The sequence below is a fragment of the Salmo trutta genome, chromosome 30 (assembly GCF_901001165.1).
Source record: "Salmo trutta chromosome 30, fSalTru1.1, whole genome shotgun sequence".
Classification (NCBI taxonomy): domain Eukaryota; kingdom Metazoa; phylum Chordata; class Actinopteri; order Salmoniformes; family Salmonidae; genus Salmo; species Salmo trutta.
Window position 1 is genome coordinate 28,202,088 of NC_042986.1, and position 19,952 is coordinate 28,222,039.

The 19,952-nt window shown below is 42.3% G+C and overlaps 1 protein-coding gene across 8 annotated transcripts in view; it reads left to right on the plus strand.

Annotated features, from left to right (window-relative positions):
• The window catches only part of LOC115168417 (serine/threonine-protein kinase WNK2), an 83,650-nt gene that overhangs the window by 18,306 nt on the left and 45,392 nt on the right, over window positions 1-19,952 (plus strand). For all 8 annotated transcript variants that reach the window (XM_029723665.1, XM_029723668.1, XM_029723669.1 and 5 more), the window contains exons 3-5: window positions 17,509-17,681; window positions 18,023-18,243; window positions 18,374-18,531. In XM_029723665.1, the coding sequence (XP_029579525.1) occupies window positions 17,509-17,681; window positions 18,023-18,243; window positions 18,374-18,531 (552 nt within the window). The remainder of the gene's footprint in view (window positions 1-17,508; window positions 17,682-18,022; window positions 18,244-18,373; window positions 18,532-19,952) is intronic.

A 19,952-nucleotide genomic window follows, 5' to 3' on the forward strand; every position in this document is an offset into this window, starting at 1 on the left:
CTGATGGCTCTCCCAGGTCTCCATGTTAGACAAATGTTAGATTTTAAAGTTAATCTTTATGTCCAAATACCCCCTTTTTGTTCGCATTTAGTCCAGTAAATGCACAAAGTGAAAGTTCCATTTTGAGTTCGTAGAAACATGTCAAATAATGTTTCTAATCAATCTTTAGGGTGTTTTTTATCATAAATATTCAATAATGTTTCAACCGGACAATACTGTTTTCATTAGAAAGGGAACGGAGCTCATGTGACTAAACTAAAGGCTTTCACCTGGGCCATCTGCTTAGAGTGCTCTTATTTGCTCCCCTTTCACAATAGAAGCCTGAAACAACTTCTAAAGACTGACATCTAGTGGAAGCCTTAGGAAGTGCAATCTGACCCCACAGACACTGGATATTCGATAGGCATTCCCTTAAACTACTACAAACCTCAGAATTCCCACTTCCTGGTTGGATTTGTCTCATGTTTTTGCCTGCCATATGAGTTCTGTTATACTCAGACATTATTTTAACAGTTTGGAAACTTAAGTGTTTTTGATCCAAATCTACTAATTATATGCATATTCTAGCTTCTGGGCCTGAGTAACAGGCAGCTTTTCATCCAAACTTACCAATGCTGCCCCCTATCCCTAAAGAGTTCATTGAAATGCATCCCAGGTGACGACCTCATGAAGCTGGTTGAGAGAATGCCTTGACAGCTTTGCACACTCTTGGCAAAGGGTGGGTACTTTGAAGAATCTCAAATATAAAACACATTTGAATGTGTAACTTTTTTTGGGGTGTTAAACATTTTTTGTGTTCATTATTCTACAATGTTAAATCTAGAAACCCTTGTAAGAGTAGGTGTCAACTTTTGACTAGTACTTTATGTAAATGTTATTTTTTTTTTTATGCATTTGCAAAAATGTCAACCTGTTTTTGCTTTCTCATTATGGGGTATAGGGGGCAATGTTATCCCTTTTTAGAACAAGGCTGTAACATAACGAAATGTGGAAAAAGTCATGGTCTGAATACTTTCCGAATGCACTGTATTTGCTATCAGAGAGCCTGGAGCACCTGAGCGCCGGTCTTCTTCCCTCTCTCCCTCCCCTGACTCAGGATGTGTGACTGTTTTGTGGTGGAAATGGCATCTAAACAATGCAACTCAACTGTGAGACCAAAGCCTGTCCAAACCAGCTTGCGGAAGAGTGCAGGTCTGGCTAACGCCAACAAGATGGCAACCATCACTGATGGCGAGGCAAACATTTATTTGCTTCTTTAGGAATTTACCCCCCCCCAGGGATCGCTTTAACACAGAACTCATAAGAAGCTTTTTAGATCTGCATTTACAAACAACTAAGATATTTCTTATTGTATTTTCTGCTTGGCATCAGACGCATTTTGTGCGTCAGTTGTACTTCTCCACTCGGATGAGAATTCATGAACAGGCATTCTATCAGCATTCTTTTCACAGGTAAAATGCAATGTTAACTTCAAGCAAAACATTAGGCAATGTAGCTGGCTACTCATTATTTTTATGATTAACATTAGAAATATGATGGCCATGCATTGTTTTTGCAGAAAATACCATGCTTTTTCATTGTAAGCTCATTTACTTGTGTGGTTCCTAGCCAAATAGTGTTGCACTTCTGTTAACTGATGATAATTAAGCTATTTTCTGCCGAAATGTGTTTTCTGTGAAGGAAAACAAACTTCCTCCTTATTGCACGCAGATTCATAAAAATGAAGTCCAGAAGTTCATCTGACTCTGGGTAAGAAGAACAAGGGCTTAAATGCTAGAATCTTGTATCCCTTTAACCCTCTCCATTACAAAACCCCTCATCTCGCAGATCATTTATCAAACCTCCATTCCACATCATAGGCCTACCTGTTGACCACAGGCTCCCGCAGACCACTCGACTGCCCTACCTCAAGCACATTGACAACTCAAACAACCCTATAGAAGAGGACTGTGCCACAATAGTGTTCAAAGTAGGCCTAGACCCTACAGTCGTGTTAGTGACTGTTAATCCACTTGGGGACAATTTTAAGGCACCATTGAGAGCACGAGACAAATGATATAATGCTTTTCCTCCACACTCTATTGTGCTGTGTAAGAGTATCCAACTGTCAGGCCTGGTATGAGGGCAAGGGTTGCTTTGCTTATGGCTACGGCTGCTCATTAAGTCATTTTACGTAATCGGAAAGTATTCACACCCCTTGACATGCATCCTGTTTGCAATAAGGCACTTAAGTAATACTGCAAAAAATGTGGCAAAGCAATTCACTTTTTGTTGTGTTATGTTTGGGCTAAATCCAATACAAAACATTACTGAGTACCACTCTCCATATTTTCAAGCGTGATGGGTATGCTTGTCATTGGTAAGCACTAAGGAGTTTTTTTAGGATAAAAAATAAACAATAGAGCTAAGAACAGGTAAAATCCTAGTGGAAAACCTTGTTCAGTCTGCTTTCCAACAGATGCTGGGAGACATTCACCTTTCAGCAGGACAATAACCTAAAACACAAGGCCAAATGTATACTGGAGTTGCTTACCAATACATCATTGAATGTTCCTGAGTGGCCTAGCTATGGTTTTGACTTGAATCTATTGCAAGACTTGGATGTCTAGCAATTATCAACAACCAACTTGACAGAGCTTGAAGAATTTTTAAAATGATGTGAAAATATTGTACAATCCAGTTGTGCAAGGATCCGATACTCCTAACATTTATTTTATTCTCCCCCAACTCCCGGTAGTTTTTATTGGGTGATTCATAAAGGCCATTCAGGATAATCACCATGAAAAATATTTAGCTGAAACCTCAAATTAATAGTTGGGAGCAACAGAGTTGGGCTGTTCATTAATTGTGTGTTAGACAGTGTTGTTGCGTCAAGCCTGTCTCTGGCTCTGTGCCGCTTCACTGCAGCGGGCAATAAAATTGGGGAGGGAAAGGCGGCGAGTTAAACTTCCGGTTCAGCTTAGGACATGTCCCTAAAGCCCCAGTAGTGCTCTGACACCCTCCGACCAGGACGACCTGAATAATTGCTCCCTTGTCTCCTTTAAAAAAAATAAAAAAAAGTGTAACATTTTTTTCTTTCATAAAGCCTTCAGCATCTGAAAGGTCTTGACAGATGCCTACTCTATGGTGAAAACCTTTCCAGACCTTATGGTACTGTAATTTGGACGCACGCTTGATGACTGACCTGGAAGTGGTGTCCAAGACATCTGACTTTCCCCTGTCATACTGTTTGTCACTGGTTTAACTGATTTTCAGATGGTTCATATTCACTTTGTAGGCCGTGTATCTTCCTACCTGAGAGGTGAGCTGACCCTGAACAGATGGCTTTCTCTTAGCTCCAACTAAGGCCTCATCACTGGGTTTTGTGGTACCTCAGTTATTCCCTGTTAACCAAAACGCACTCACAGGTAGTTAACTTTAGGATGTCAACACCAGCTGTTCGGCTGGTGGAACATGCTATGATGTACAGCTGTACACATCCAGATATCTGGCTCCTGCACCCCCACTGTCTGGTGGATTGGCAGTGGCACAGTGGGCTTTGTGTTGCTGGTGTTGTCTTATTAAAGGAACCTTAGCTGGCTCCTGAGCACCATGAAGAAACAACAGAACCCCATGGGCAGGATCATCTGCCCCTGTCAATCAGTGGTTGTCATCTACAGAACTCGGGTCCCCCCCCATCAGTAGTTAACCCTTTGAGGTGGGTGCATTACGCTATTCTGTTCTAAATAGGCGCATATGGCTTGCCCAGTGCGCCAGGGACAAGAAGTAGCACCTAGAACCAATGGAATTGTTCAAAAAGGGGGTAAACTGTCCACCAGGTGCCCGGCTGCTGCTCAGCAGTGGAGAGGGTGGGAGTGGAGCAGGCTAATTTGGTTCTCTAAGGCCTGTTGCACTCTTGTCCATTGGCTCTAATCCTCCCATAGTGGATGGAGAGGAATCCCCTGTTCTGTACTGTAGAGAGACTGACCGCCTGAGGATCTGATCGGCCCTTTTCTCTGATCCTGTCCAAACAACACTGATGGAAACATGGCTCTTCTCCTCTAGGCCACATGGCCACATGACCCCGTTGTCCTCAGCTTGGTGTATTACCAGTCTTTTTTTCCCCAGTCTGTTACTCTCCCTCATTCTCGCTGTCTGTCACAGGCACTGTAAGCTGTCAGACCCCTTCTCTTTCTGACACACACCGATCTAATCAGGCAGAATTTCCGCGTGCGACCCTGTCATTGCCGAGCTCATTACATAAGCAGCATTAGTTTGGGGGGGTAAAAGCTTATTATCACCGATGTTCAGCTGTGTGTTTAAAGGCGGTACTTTTTTATTCTGTGACTGGAAAGAGGCTTATTGGGAGGGCTGTGTCATAGTCCAGGCTATACACACTTTTGCCATGGCCCCTCACACGCACACATCCAGTAGAGTAGCTGGCATGTCACAATGGTCAGTGTTTTTAATCAGTATTTAGGCTCGGTTAATTTTAGAAAATTTGTGTACTGCATCTGTCCATCTTTCCTCACTTTAAAAGGACTGATGTGCTCTTTTATGTACGTTTGGATGTGCACACTCCTCCTCTTCTGGCCTTTTTACTGTTGCTGCAGTCAGTCTCACCATCTCACCCCTGAATTTAATAATTCACCGGGCCACCCAAGATGCCAGTGTGTCCATTATAAGGAGCCCTCAGCCCAGCTCCATGGTAACAGATGACAGGTACGCTGTTGCTGTTGCCGCCCAAAACTTTCTGCACTGGATGACTGATGGGACAGAATGCAGGGACGGATGTCTTAATATATTATGACTGGACAGATGCATTCAGTGGGATTAGTATTACCTTTTTTCAGGAATTTTAATTGTCTACTTGTTAAATGTGCTTAATGTAATTGGTTATGTCTTTTAAATTCTGTGTTGGACCCCAGGAAGATGAGCTGATATTATGGCGTCTGCTAATGGGGATCCTAATAAAAATGTTACTTACCCCTAGCTGGTCCAGGAGTAGACCTACATACATTTAGTATAGCCTAGTTACTGTGTTCATAGAGTATAGCTGTGTAACGGCATGTTATGTCATTAAACCGTTTCCCTCTTTTCAAAGCAATCTCAATCTAAAATGATAAAATTGTATCATAGGCTAGTTGACTCCCATGTACTGTTTAGTGAAGTGTTTTATGGCACTATGACTGGGGGGGTGTAATCACAGATGCAGCTAATCTCTACCCATGGTTAAAGCGGGATCAGGCCAGAGGAAGACATGTTCATTGGGGGTTAAGAGCAAACGATGAATGGGGCGAAAGCCCTATGATTAATATAAGGTATTGATGTGTAATAGGCTTATGTCCTAATAGTCAAGTAGCAGTGGCTTCCTTGTCTCTTTTCTCCTGAGCTTGGCGCAGCGGTCTGTGCTAGAGGTGTCACTACAGACCTTGGTTTGATTCCAGGCTGCGTCACAACCGGCTGTGATATGGAGTCGCATAGGGCAGTGCACAATTGGCCCAGTGTCGTTAGGGTTTGGCTGTCATTGTAAATAACAATTTGTTCTTAACTGACTTGCCTAGTTAAATGAAATAAAAATAAATACATATCTGCTCCACTGACCTGATGGCACAGATGTTATGACCCAGTCTTGTTATGCTGGCGTGTCTCTTACTTCAACTCATTCCGGTGTAAAACATTAGCTAAGAGTTGATGGCACAGATGTTATTTGCCAGTCTTGTTATGCCGGCATGACAAGACTGGTGAATAACATCTGTGCCTTCAACTCCTTTGAAAAAATATCTAATTGACTTTGAGAGTTTTGTAGCTAATGTTTTATATCGGAATGAGCTGCAGGCTAGATCATTATTAGTGAACTAGAAATGTGCTGTGAATGTTGAAATGTATTGTGATTTTCTGGAGGTCTGTCTTAACTGTTGTGTAATTTTTTTTTTATTATAAAAAAAAAAAAAGGTATTTGTTCAGGTTAGAGATTCTTCACATTTCTGCTGTGGAATGGATCCATCTTGATAAATAAAAGTACTTGTCTTTTTTTTATTGCCTTGACAGAGCAATTGGTGTGTGCGACTGTCTGTTAAGAAGTGCGCATGATTAAAGGTGTGGGGGAGTCCTTTTAATACACAGCCCCATGGCAGGATTAATTAAGGTCATTCTGCCACAGCAAGCCATCATTCACTGTGTGTGTGTACACGCGTCATCTGAACATTGTGTGGATATTTTTTCCGATTATGGATCCTCCAGCGACGCGGCCAAGGCCCACCCCTGACTGAGTCCACCCCCACAGACAGCCCTCTTCCTGGGTTAGTCATGACTTTCAATGGCTGGATAATCCTGGCTGCCTGCCACTAACCCTGTTAGGCCCTGCAATGATGCTTTAGTTTATTCCTTCCTGCCGTCTTCTGCTTTGGTTCAATTGATTTAAAATAAGACCTCATTTATCCAGCTATGTCCTGGACAAAGCAGTGCAAATTTGATACATAAATTCTGTAGGTCACACATGAATATTGGCAATGATAAAGGCTGTTAACCTTTTAACAAGCAACTTTGCCCCACTGAGCTCTGTTATTGTACCCTCACTGACCCTGTGGTGGTCTGTAATCAATGGACCGACGTGCTGGAAGCCACTAAACTACAGACTACTTTCTCCCACCAGTGTTTTTAGTTCCTACTTCAAAACACACGGTCAGGCTCAGAGGGCAGGCCTAGTCTTTGTCCAGCTGGACCAGGCAGCTATTGATTAACTTGGTCTCTTAACAGAATGACCACTCGGAACAAGAGAAACAACACTGAAGGCAAATTGGCTTTTTGTTGTTCAGGTCCTCAAAGAAATAAAATAGCTTTTACCATCCATTCAGTGTTGGAAAAATCCCTTTGGTGTCGGTAACCTTAGGAAAACTAACGACCGCTGGAAAGATCTGTGGTGTGTTTTTGTGTCCTGCTCTCGAACAGAAAGCCTGGGAGACCACTGGAAGGGTTACGGTTTTCACAAGGACTGTTTTCTCATGGATCTTCAGTGTGTCTGTATAGTTACAGTTTCTCTGATCTTTGATTCGGATGGGTCACTAATAATTGCTTCCTGTCATGCTGTCCAAGCGACACATCAGGTCATCTCTTCATGTTTGCCACTACAATTCTGAACTTGTGTTTGTGAATGGGCCATATTATGTATCTCAATGTGTAGTGACCCAGCTCATAAGACTTCAGTGGTAACTGAACTTTATCCAGTCGGACAATCATCAGAATTGTTAGACATGAAGCATTGGCCTGGTGAAGCTGGTGGTGATTTTAGTTAAGGCATTATGTTAGGGCTCTGGAGCTGTAAGAGTTATACTGGTAGTATAACTATTTCACCTACTTCTGGGATGCCAGGTGAGATTGTCCTCATTCATGAAACAATCGCACCTACAATCTTGTATGAAGAGTTAAAGCTCAGAGGGAGCATGGCCCGATGGGATGGCTCTGTGTGCCTTCAACTCTGCCTGGCTCAATCTGGGCTACTCTATACAGCCTGTTCTGGAAGATGGCTACATTAGCTGGGTCTCTCTACACACACACACACACACACACACACACACACACACACACACACACACACACACACACACACACACACACACGTGCGCGAGCTCACATGCATGTACACACAATGTTTACAGCGCAGCTATTTGAAAAATGCCGAATTGAGTTTAATTCATGGATGCATTGGCTACAATACAATTTTCGGGACTGCTACAGCCCTATTAAAACAAAAATAACACTTCGGTTTTTAGGATGTACTGTGCCTTGAGAAAGTATTCACACCCCTTGAGACTTAACTCTACATTTTGTGTTTTAAAGCCTGAATTCAAAATTGATTAAATGCTTCCTTTTTTTTCTCAACAATATTCACCATCTAAACAGGTTTTTTTGAACATTTTTGCAAATGTATTAAATTACGTAAGTATTCACACCCCTGAGTCAATACGTGATAGAATCACCTTTGGCAGCAGCTGTGAGCTTTTCTGGGTAAGTCTCTAAGAGCTTTGCATGCTTGGATTGTACAATATTTGCGCATTATTTAAATTCTCTAAGCTCTGTCAAGTTGATCATTGCAGCCATTTTCAAGTCTTGACATAGTCAACTGTAACTAGGCTACTCAGGAACATTAAATGTCTCTTGGTAAGCAACTCCTGTGTATATTTGGCCTTGTGTTTAAAGCTGAATTTGTCTCCCAGTGCCTTTTGGAAAGCAGATGAACCATGTTTTCCTCTAGGATTTTGCCTGTGCTTAGCTCTATTTTCTTTTTTTTATCCCCCCAAAAGCACTCCCTAGTCCTTGCTGATGACCAGCATACCCATAACATGATGCAGCCACCACCATCCTTGAAACTATGAAGTGTTACTGTGTTGGATTTGCCCGAAGCATAACGCTTTGTATTCAGGACATAAACTTTATTTCTTTGACACTTTTTATTTTATTTTTTTCTTCGCAGTTTTACTTTAGTCCCTTAACCTCTCTGGGCGTCCCACCTACTCAACAGCCAGTTGAATCCCGTGGCGCGTTATTCAAATACCTTAGAAATGCTATTACTTCAATTTCTCAAACATATGACTATTTTACACCATTTTAAAGACAAGACTCTTGTTAATCTAACCACACTGTCCGATTTCAAAAAGGCTTTACAACGAAAGCAAAACATTAGATTATGTCAGAGTACCCAGCCATAAATAATCAGACACCCATTTTTCAAGCTAGCATATAATGTCACACAAACCCAAACCACAGCTAAATGCAGCACTAACCTTTGATCTTCATCAGATGACAATCTTAGTTATACAATACATGCATGTCTGTTCAATCAAGTTCATATTTATATCAAAAAACAGCTTTTTACATTAGCAGGTGACTAGCATGTGACTAGCATTCCCACCGAACACTTCCGGTGAATTTACTAAATTACTCACGATAAACGTTCACAAAAAGCATAACAATTATTAAGAATTATAGATACAGAACTCCTCTATGCACTCAATATGTCCGATTTTAAAATGGCTTTTCGGTGAAAGCACATTTTGCAATATTCTAAGTAGATAGCCCAGCATCACAGGGCTAGCTATTTAGACACCCAGTAAGTTTAGCACTCACCAAAGTCAGATTTACTATAAGAAAAATGTTATTACCTTTGCCGTCTTCGTCAGAATGCACTCCCAGGACTTCTACTTCAATAACAAATGTTGGTTTGGTCCCAAATAATCCATTGTTATATCCAAATAGCGGCGTTTTGTTTGTGCGTTCAAGACACTATCCGAAAGGGTAAATAAGGGTTACGAGCACGACGCATTTCGTGACAAAAAAATTCTAAATATTCCATTACCGTACTTCGAAGCATGTCAACCGCTGTTTAAAATCAATTTTTATGCCATGTTTCTCGTAAAAAAGCGATAATATTCCGACCGGGAAATCGTTTTTTATTACAAAGAGAGTGAAAGTAAAAGCATGCTATCCCCTCATGCACGAGCGTCAGTCTGATGGGCCTCTGATAGAGCACTTGCCAAACGCGCTAGTGTGTTTCAGCCTGGGCCTGGAATTACATCATTCAGCTTTTTTCCCGGGTTCTGAGAGCCTATGGGAGCCGTAGGAAGTGTCACGTCATGCCAGAGATCCCCTGTTTTTGTTAGAGATGATCAAGGAGGGCAAGAAATGGTCAGACAGGCCACTTCCTGTAAGGAATCTTCTCAGGTTTTGGCCTGCCAAATGAGTTCTGTTATACTCGGACACCATTCAAACAGTTTTAGAAACTAAGGTGTTTTCTATCCAAAGCCAATAATTATATGCATATTCTAGTTACTGGGCAGGAGTAGTAACCAGATTAAATCGGGTACGTTTTTAATCCGGCCGTGCAAATACTGCCCCCTAGCCCCAACAGGTTAATGCAAACAATATTTGTATTTACATTATACATTTTAGTCATTTAGCAGACGCTCTTATCCAGAGCGACTTACAGTAGTGAATGCATGCATTTCATATTTTCTTTTTTTTCCCTCTTCTGTACTGGTCCCCCGTGGGAATCGAACCCACAACCCTGGCGTTGCAAATACCATGCTCTACCAACTGAGCCACACGGGACCACCTGTGTATTCTGTACAGGCTTCCTTTTTCACGCTGTCATTTTAGGTTAGAATTGTGGTGTAACTGAGGATGGATCAACAACATTGCAGTTTTCTCCTATCACACCCATTAAACTCTGTAAATGTTGGCCTCATGGTGAAATCCCTGAGTGGTTTCCTTCCTCTCCGTCAACTGAATTAGGAAAGACGCCTGTATCTTTTGATGGCTGGGTAGATTGATACACCATCCAAAGTGTAACTTCACTGTGATCAAAGAGCTATTTTAATGTTTGCTCTTTTTCTTTTTTTTTTTTACCCCGTCTACCAATAGGTGCCCCTCTTTGCAAGGCATTGGAAAGCCACCGTGGTCTGGTTGAATCGGTGTTTTGAAATTCAGTGCTCGACTGAGGGACCTTGCAGATAATGATGTGTTGCGTACAGAGATGAGGTACTCATTCAAGGAGGGGGTTTTAGTGTAAAGGGATCCTCGTGTGCAGCAGCATTTGGGGACAGCCCCACTCAGCCCATCCCCTGCCTGCTGCCGCCTACCATAGTACAGCTCAGCCTCTCTGCAGCTGTCAATTATTTATTGGACTTCAGAGTGCAGTGAAAAATACCCCCCACAAACACACTTCACAATTTAAACAATTGTCTCCCAATCCCCTGTTCCCCAAAACATGTAAATATTGGACTATAATTTCTGCCTTCCTGTATTGTACATAGGCTAAAATGTATATTCTACTGAGCCATATACTTTTGTTTGTATTATTTATTGTTTCATTGTTGAAGGAGCCTGCAAGTAAGCATTTCTTTGGATGGTGTGTCCCATACATACGACAAATAATACTTGACACACACACTCCAGATCACTCCCCCTCATTGCGTGTCATATTGCATCTATTAGGCCTACTAAAATACCCTCTGTTTTTCTCACTCACACACAGCCTCTGTTTAAATAATCTCTTCACTTTGTTTCACTAGTCTCATGCTCACTCATTGAATTCATCGCTGTTCTCACTCTCCAATTTCCAATCCGTAGGTTGAATAATTGAATGGATTTCGATCTCTTGGTTTTATGTTCATCAGATCTTATCGTTAATGGCGTCCACTTCTCTGTGTGGCGCTGGGTTGGGTGACTACTCTCACTGTGTTCTAAAGGGAAAGCAAAGCATCACACTAAGGAACCCATCAGAGCTACTGGTGCTTCTTTCTCTGTGGTAAGCAAATGGAGGGATGGGGAAGAATGGACAGAGAATAAAGGGATGGAGAAGATGAGGGGGAGCTGAGGGGGAGCTGAGGTGATAGGATCAGAAAGGAGTGGTTGATGAAAATGGGGGACTAGGGGCGTAAATGGAATGCAGAGGAGAGGGGGTGGGAGAAAGAGGGAAGATATTAATAGATTTAATGTTTTCTCTCCCCTGCAGTGGGATGTGTCTGCCTGTGTGCACTTGTGTCCCCCAGGGACATCAGATCCTCACCCCTGGTGGGGGGGGGGGGGCACGACTAGCACGACTACGATACCAATTTTTTAAACTGAACTCTGGTCCTTTTTTCAGAAGCCTACATTTGTAAAATATCGTGTGATTTAGCTTGCAAAATAAACACGTGACTCTGGGGGACAACATAAGGCTTTTTTTTTTCAACATTAGGACTTTTTTCGTCTCATTCAGTCTGCTTTGTTTGGATTCCTTTGCTTCCTTACTTCCTAGTATGATGATACTGGTATCGTGACAACACTAGTCACAGCCTTAGTTCATAGAATGTGTGTTTTCAATAGAGCTCTATGGTGTCTAAGAGTCTATATGTTGTCCCTGGTATCTATCACTTCAACACCATGCACTCTCACACTGTGAAAGAGCCTTTGGTCCTACTGAAGTAAACCACATGGTGCTTAGCAGCAAGTGTATGTTTGCTGAGCTATGCTTACACCCCTTATACTCCACGACCATATTTATTTTTATTTAACTAGGCAAGTCAGTTAACCTCTCTAGGGTAGGTGGGACGAAATCGTCCCGCACTATTCAACAGCCAGTGACACATCAGAGCGCCAAATTTAAAACCACAAAATGTCATAATTCAAAGTTCTCAAAGAGAACTATTTTTCACCATTTGAAAGATAACTCTCGTTAATCTAACCACACTGTCCGATTTCAAAAAGGCTTTACAGTGAAAGCAAAACATTAGATTATGTTAGGAGAGTACATGGTCAGAAATAACCACACAGCCATTTTTCAAGCAAGCATATATGTCACAAAAAAACACAGCTAAATGCAGCGCTAACCTTTTGATCTTCATCAGATGACACTCCTAGGACATTATGTTATACAATACATGCATGTTTTTGTTCAATCAAGTTCATATTTATATCAAAAAACAACTTTTTACATTAGCATGTGATGTTCAGAACTAGCAACTCGCATACACACCGCAAACTTCTGGTGAATTTACTTAATTACTCACGATTAACAAAATACATAATTATTTAAGAATTCTAGATACAGAACTCCTTTATGCAATCGCGGTGTCAGATTTTAAAATAGCTTTTCGGCGAAAGCACATTTTGCAATATTCTGAGTACATAGCTCGCCCATCACGGCTAGCTATTTTGACACCCACCAAGTTTGGGGCTCACTAAACTCAGAATTACTATAAGAAAAATTGGATTACCTTTGCTGTTCTTCGTCAGAATACACTCCCAGGACTTCTACTTCAACAACAAATGTTGTTTTGGTTCGAAATAATCCATAGTTATATTGAAATCGCTCCGTTTAGTTTGTGCGTTCAGGTAACTATCCGAAGGGTGACGCGCGGGTGCATTTCTTGACAAAAAAATTCTAAATATTCCATTACCGTACTTCGAAGCATGTCAAACGCTGTTTAAAATACATTTTTATGCGATTTTATTTAATTTTTTTTTTTTTTTACATTTAAAAAAAAAAATGTATTTATTTTTTTCTCGTAAAATAGCGATTAATATTCCAACCGGGCGACCTTGTATTCGTTCAAAGACTGAAAGAACAAAATGGAGAATTCATATGAACGCGCATCTCCAGTGTCACTGTCCCCAGGCAGGCCAGTAAGAAACAGAGCTGCTGTACTTAGCCCAGAGACGGCAGAGCTCTCATTCCACTTTCTGGCGCCTTCTGAGAGCCAATGGAAGCCTTAGAAAATGTCACGTTACAGCAGAGATGCTGTATTTTTGATAGAGATGACCTAGGACAACAAATTGTCAGACAGGGCACTTCCTGCATGGAATCTTCTCAGGTTTTGTCCTGCCATATGAGTTCTGTTATACACAGACACCATTCAAACAGTTTTAGAAACTTTAGTGTTTTCTATCCAAATCAAACAATTATATGCATATTCTCGTTTCTGGGTAAGAGTAGTGACCAGTTTAAATCGGGTAGTCCCAACAGGTTAAGAACAAATTCTTATTTACAGTGACGGCCTACCAAAAGGCCTCCTGAGGGGATGGGGGCTGGGATTAAAAAATACAAATAAAATATAGGACAAAATGCACATCATGATGAGACAACACTACCTAAAGAGAGACCTAAGATGATAACATAGCAGCAGCACAACACGGCAGCAGCACAAAACATGGCACAAACATTATTGGGCACAAACAACAGCACAAAGGGCAAGAAGGCAGAGACAACAATACATCACACAAAGCAACCACAACTGTCAGTAAGAGTATCCATGATTTGAGTCTTTGCATGAAGAGAACTGTCCAGTTTTAGTGTTTGTTTGCAGCTCGGTCCAGTCGCTAGCTGCAGCGAAATGAAAAGACAAGTGACCTAGGGATATGTGTGCTTTAGGGGCCTTTAACAGAATGTGACTGGCAGAACGGGTGTTGTATATGGAGGATGAGGGCTGCAGTAGATATCTTGGATAGGGGGGAGTGAGGCCTAAGAGGGTTTTATAAATAAGCATCAACCAGTGGGTCTTGTGACGGGTATACAGAGCTGATCAGTTTACAGAGATGACCAGTTTACAGAGGAGTATAGAGTGCAGTGATGTGTCCTATAAGGGGCATTGGTGGCAAATATGATGGCCGAAATGGTAAAGAACATCTAGCTGCTCAAGAGCACCCTTACCTGCCGATTTTTATAAATGACCTCTTATCTAGCATGGGTAGGATGGTCATCTGAATCGGGGTTAGTTTGGCAGTTGGGGTGAAAGGAGCGATTTACGTTAGAGGAAACCACGTCTAGATTTAACTTTAGCCTGCAGCTTTGATTTGTGCTGCGAGAAGGACAGTGTATTGTCTAGCCATACTCAAGTATTTGTATGAGGTGACTACCCCAAGCTCTAAACCCTCAGAGGTAGTAATCACACTTGTGGGGAGAGGGGCATTCTTCTTACCAAACCACACAACCTTGTTCTGAACACCTCCAAAACAAAGTTAAAGGGCAGAGAAAGCTTGTTGGATACTAAGAAAGCTTTGTTGAGCTTTTACACAGAATCCGGGGAGGGGCTAGCTGAGTATAAGACTATCTGCATATAAATGGATGAGAGAGCTTCCTACTGCCTGAGCTATGTTGATGTAAATTGAAGCACATGGGGCCTAGGATATAGCCTTGGGGTACTCCCTTGGTGACAGGCAGTGGCTGAGACAGCAGATGTTCTGACTTTATACACTGCACTCTTTGTGAGCGGTAGTTAGCAAACCAGGCCAAAGACCCCTCAGACACCGATACTCCTTAGCTGGCCCACAAGAATGGAATTTTCTACTGTATCAAAAGCTTTGGCCAAATCAATAAAAATAGTAGCACAACATTGCTTAGTATCAAGGGCAATGGTGACATCATTGAGGACCTTTTTTTTTAAGGTTGCACTGACACAGAAACCAGACTGCATACCAGAGAGAATACTATAGACATCAAGAAAGCCAAGTTTTTCCAACACTTGATAAACAGGGCAAAATAGAAATAGGCCTAACAGTTAGGATCAGCTTGATCTCCCCTTTTTTAAATAAAGGATGCACCGTGGCTTCCTTTCAAGCAATCGGATACTCTTCAGGGGAGAGACCGGTTAAAAAGGTCAGAGAGAGGTTTGGCGATGATGGGGCAGCAACCTTAAAGAAGAAAGGGTCTAAACCATCTGATCCAGATGTTTTTTGGGGGTCAAATTTAAGGAGCTCCTTTAGCACCTCTGACTCAGTGACCGCCTGCAGGGAGAAGCTTTGTAGCTGGGCAGGGGAAAAAGAGGGAGAGGTGTCGGGGCTAGTCTCATTAGATGAGGTGGGAGATGAGGAAATTTGGACGGGCAAGGAGGCATGGCTGAGTCAAATAGGAATCCTGACTTTATGAAGTGGTGATTTAAAAAGCTCAGCCATTTGCTTCTTGTCTGTAACAACCACATCAACACTAAGGGACATGGGCATCTGTGAGGTATAGGGTTTATTTTCCAGGCCTTTAACTGTTTTCCTGAACTTTTTGGGGTTAGACCCACAGAGGGAACTGCTCCTTAAAATAACTAACTTTGGCCTTCTGGATAGCCTGAGTGCACTGATTCCTCATTTGCCTGAACGAGAGCCAGTCAGCCTGAGTATGCGTGTGTCGAGCCTTTCGCCAAATGCAATTCTTGAGGTGTAGTAACTCTGCAAGATCACGGTCGAACCAGGGGCTGAACCTGTTTAATTCTAATTTTCTTTATTGGGGCGTGTTCGTTAACAATACCACTGAAAATATCAAACAAGAAGGTCCAAGAGTCTTCGACAGAGGGGATCATGCTGTTTCTATACAATTTTAGAGGCCAGTTCATGAAGGAAGGCATGTTCATTAAAGTTATAACCAGAAAGGTTAACATCAGTATTCAAAACACTCTTCCTTAACCACGTCTCAGTAATGACCAACACATCTGGATTGGAGCTGGGAACCCACACTTTCAATTGATCCATTTTAGGTAATAAGCTTCCCGTGTTAACGTGCAGAAAGCCCAGGCTTTTACGAGAGCAGAAATCATTGAAACAGATATCGTCGCACAAGTCAGAATTGGGGCTAGCAACAGTAGATGGGCCAGGGTGTTCGTGCACATTTCCAGATATCAGTAGTAATACAATCAGGGCACGGCAGAGGACAGGAAGAGATCTGCCATGTTGATTTTATGACATTTTGAATGTGCATTAGATGATAAGATCATATTGTACAACTTCATCAGGTAACATGAATACAAAGCTGGTGAGAAGTGGTTAGAATAGGATAGGAGGCCAAAAGTGTGTAACCAATAGTCAGTCCCAAGTGTGGGAACAAAGAGTCTGTCCCACGGTTGGGTAAACATAGTCAACAAAGCATTCAGGAGTCGCGAGGCGAATGGCAAAATGTACTATTTTTTTTTGTCATTGTATATAACAACTTTGGGCTAGCCATTGTAAGTTCAGAGTCACTCACCCCAACAGTGCGTGTGTGCTGGAGGCGAGCGAAAGCTCAGGAGAGAGGGTACCTGTACCAGACGGGGAGACAGGCCAGTGTTGACGGTGAACAGATCGCCAGGTGGAATCCAAGCAGTAGGCAACGGGAGTAGGTGTCACACCCACTTGAGAGAAGCTTTTTATTTCTGGATGCAGATTTCTTGTAGAAAATGCCAGTGAATGGTCTCTGAACAGCAGAAGGGGACTTCGAAGGCCTCTGGATTTGGGTGGGGCAGGCTGTGAGAGACTCCTACCACTTGTTGGGCCCAAAGGCCTCTCAACGTCTTGCTTCACACCTTAGAGTGACACACCTCAGGTCTTCCCTGTGGCTCAGTTGGTAGAACATGGTGTGTGCAACGCCAACATGGTGTGTGCAACGCCAACATGGTGTGTGCAACGCCAACATGGTGTGGGTTCGATTCCCAAGGGGGGCCAGTACAAAAATAAAAAATGCATGAAATGAAATGGATGCATTCACTACTGTAAGTCCCTCTGGATAAGAGCCTCTGCTAAATGACTAAAATGTAGTGCTAATTGAAGTTGTATCTGGTCTGTCCTAGCAAGCCTGGCAGCCCTAACTCAGCTTCAGTCCCCGTAAAATATATAATTGTAATTAACTTTATATTTCACTTTCCCGTACTGGTCCTCACTGCCCAAAGTTGTCATTTCCCTGGGGTGACCAGCTCGGTCAAACATTTGTTTCAATTAGTGAGCTGAATATGGCGCTCAGACACACACTAATACCAGACGGACAAACAGACGGAGCGCAAGGGAAGCGCTTCCTGCACGTACTGTAGGCCCACTCTCCCATCCTGCTTATAGGTCCCTCTGGAAATGCTCTGATGTTAATTACCTCTTCATTTCACATGATCTCTGTCCACAGTTTGTATAGAGTGTTGCAACATTTGATTATGAAGAACATTGGAAATTACCAAGGTTCAACCAGGCATATTTTCCCTCATTTTATTTGATTTCCTGGCCACATGCCTGGATTTGACCTCTGTCCCCTTCCTTCCCCTCCCTCAGGACCGTAAGCTGACCAAAGTGGAGCGTCAGCGGTTTAAGGAGGAGGCCGAGATGCTGAAGGGGCTGCAGCACCCCAACATCGTCCGCTTCTATGACTTTTGGGAGTCACCCCTCAAAGGGAAGAAGTGCATTGTCCTGGTGACGGAGCTCATGACCTCCGGCACACTCAAAACGTGAGTGTGCTGTCAGACCTGCTGGAGATGGGAGAGCTGTTGGTCAACGGAACAGGCTATAACTGGGCTGCATCTATTCAGAAACGCAACACAAATATTTGTTCTAATGCATTCCCCTAACAAACCAGTCAACATGTGTGCTGGAGTATTATTTATCATTGATAAGATGACTAAGTTTGTTTTTATCCCTAGTACTGCAAAAAGAGGCAAGGGGTGATATGCACATTAATAGTTGCTCCAAGTTGGCCCCAAGTTACATTTTTTTGAGTCAGTTATCAATCCTAAGACTGTAGAATGGGATGGACATCAGATGGTGATACTGATGTCCTTCCCTCCTGTAGGTATCTGAAGCGCTTCAAGGTGATGAAACCCAAGGTCTTAAGGAGCTGGTGTAGACAGATCCTAAAGGGCCTCCACTTCCTCCACACTCGGGACCCTCCTATCATCCACAGGGACCTGAAGTGTGACAACATCTTCATCACGGGCCCCACTGGCTCTGTAAAGATAGGAGACCTGGGCCTGGCCACGCTCAAGAGGGCCTCCTTCGCCAAAAGTGTCATAGGTAGGAGATCCAACCAGACTGCACCAGTAACACATGGTGTCTTGTCGTTTATTTTTCTTTCTCAAATGGACAACAGCCTCCAGATTCTAATAGTATCCTCTTTTCTAACCTTTGACCCCTGTCCTCCCAGGCACACCAGAGTTCATGGCCCCAGAGATGTATGAGGAGCACTATGACGAGGCAGTGGACGTCTATGCCTTTGGGATGTGTATGCTGGAGATGGCCACCTCGGAGTACCCCTACTCGGAGTGCCAGAATGCTGCACAGATCTATCGCAAAGTCACCAGCGTGAGTCCACATTTTAACATGTACACCAATTCAGCTTGTCTAGAGGTAACACTCTCACAACTAGGGTAGACACACAAATTGTGGCTCTGACTACTATGAATGGCAGACACATACAATGCCTTGCAAAATTATTCAGATCCGTTGGTTTTCACATTTTATTAGTAGTATTAAAATGTATTTAATTTTCATGTTTTGTCAACAATATACACAAAATACCTTTTAATGTTAAAGTGGAATATTTTTTTATTTGTAAAAATAAGTAACTAAATTATTGTTGTTGAACAAGTGTTTAGCGTCTTTGTTTAGGCAAGCCTAATTTAGTTCAGTTAAATGTGGTTTAACAAAACACAAGTTACATGGACTCACTCTGTGTGAAATAATAGAAGTTGACATCGGGGCCTAAAATGAACACCGGCCACCTGCCAAATGCGGGTAGATTTTGTCATTGGCAGGCAAGATGTCTATTTCACCAGCCATATTTCATTCGCATTTGTGAATAAAAATAGTCAATTATGATCACATTTATGCTACAGTAGCTGTTTCAAAGTATTTCTGTCTTTTTTTTGGGGGGGGGGGGGTTCATAGCTGGTAAATTCATCGCACAAAGTCAAAACTAAGAATCCTAGATAGCAACACTGCCTGGCTGGGCTGGGTGAAAGAGCTGGGTGAAAGATTATTTTTTAGAAGAGCTGTGCACAGGTAAGTCTAATTTACATTTGTTCAAAAGCTAGTTTGTTTTTCTATGTTTTAGTTTCTACTGCTAGGGAAGAGAAGACAACGCTTCTACTACTAGTCAGACTCAGGGTTGCCAGGTCCTGCTAAAATTGAGTCCAATGACTACTCAAAACCTGCCCAAAAGGCCTGAAAACTAGCCCAATTTGATTTTCCCCAAAAAGTTGCCATTTTTATACAATAACCTTTTTCATAACGTTATCGAGACAATCAAGGAATAGCGTAGGAACTTGTAACGACATTAGAGAATTTGTTTCCCTCAAAATAAGAATTATTGAGAGCTATGACATGCTGTAATAAAATTATTTGAATATGTCACAAGGGAAAATTATAATAATGGCAAATTATATTTTCTATCAATGGATGTCGACTAAACTTGTTTGACTGCTATGATTAAGCAATAAGGCACGAGGAGGTATGGTATATGGCCAGTGTACTACGGCTAAGGGCTCTTAAGCATGATTCAACACGGAGAGCCTGGATACATTCTTTGGCCATATACCACAAACCCCCGGGGGGCCTTATTGCTATTATAAACTGGTTACCAGGGCATATATTATTTTTTTGTCATACCCATTGTTTAAGGTTTGATATACCACGGCTTTAACTATATATAAAGCAGACAGGAGAGTTTGATTAAAGTTGGACAGAAGATCTCAATCTCTGAGCAAGAAACACTTGGATGAACA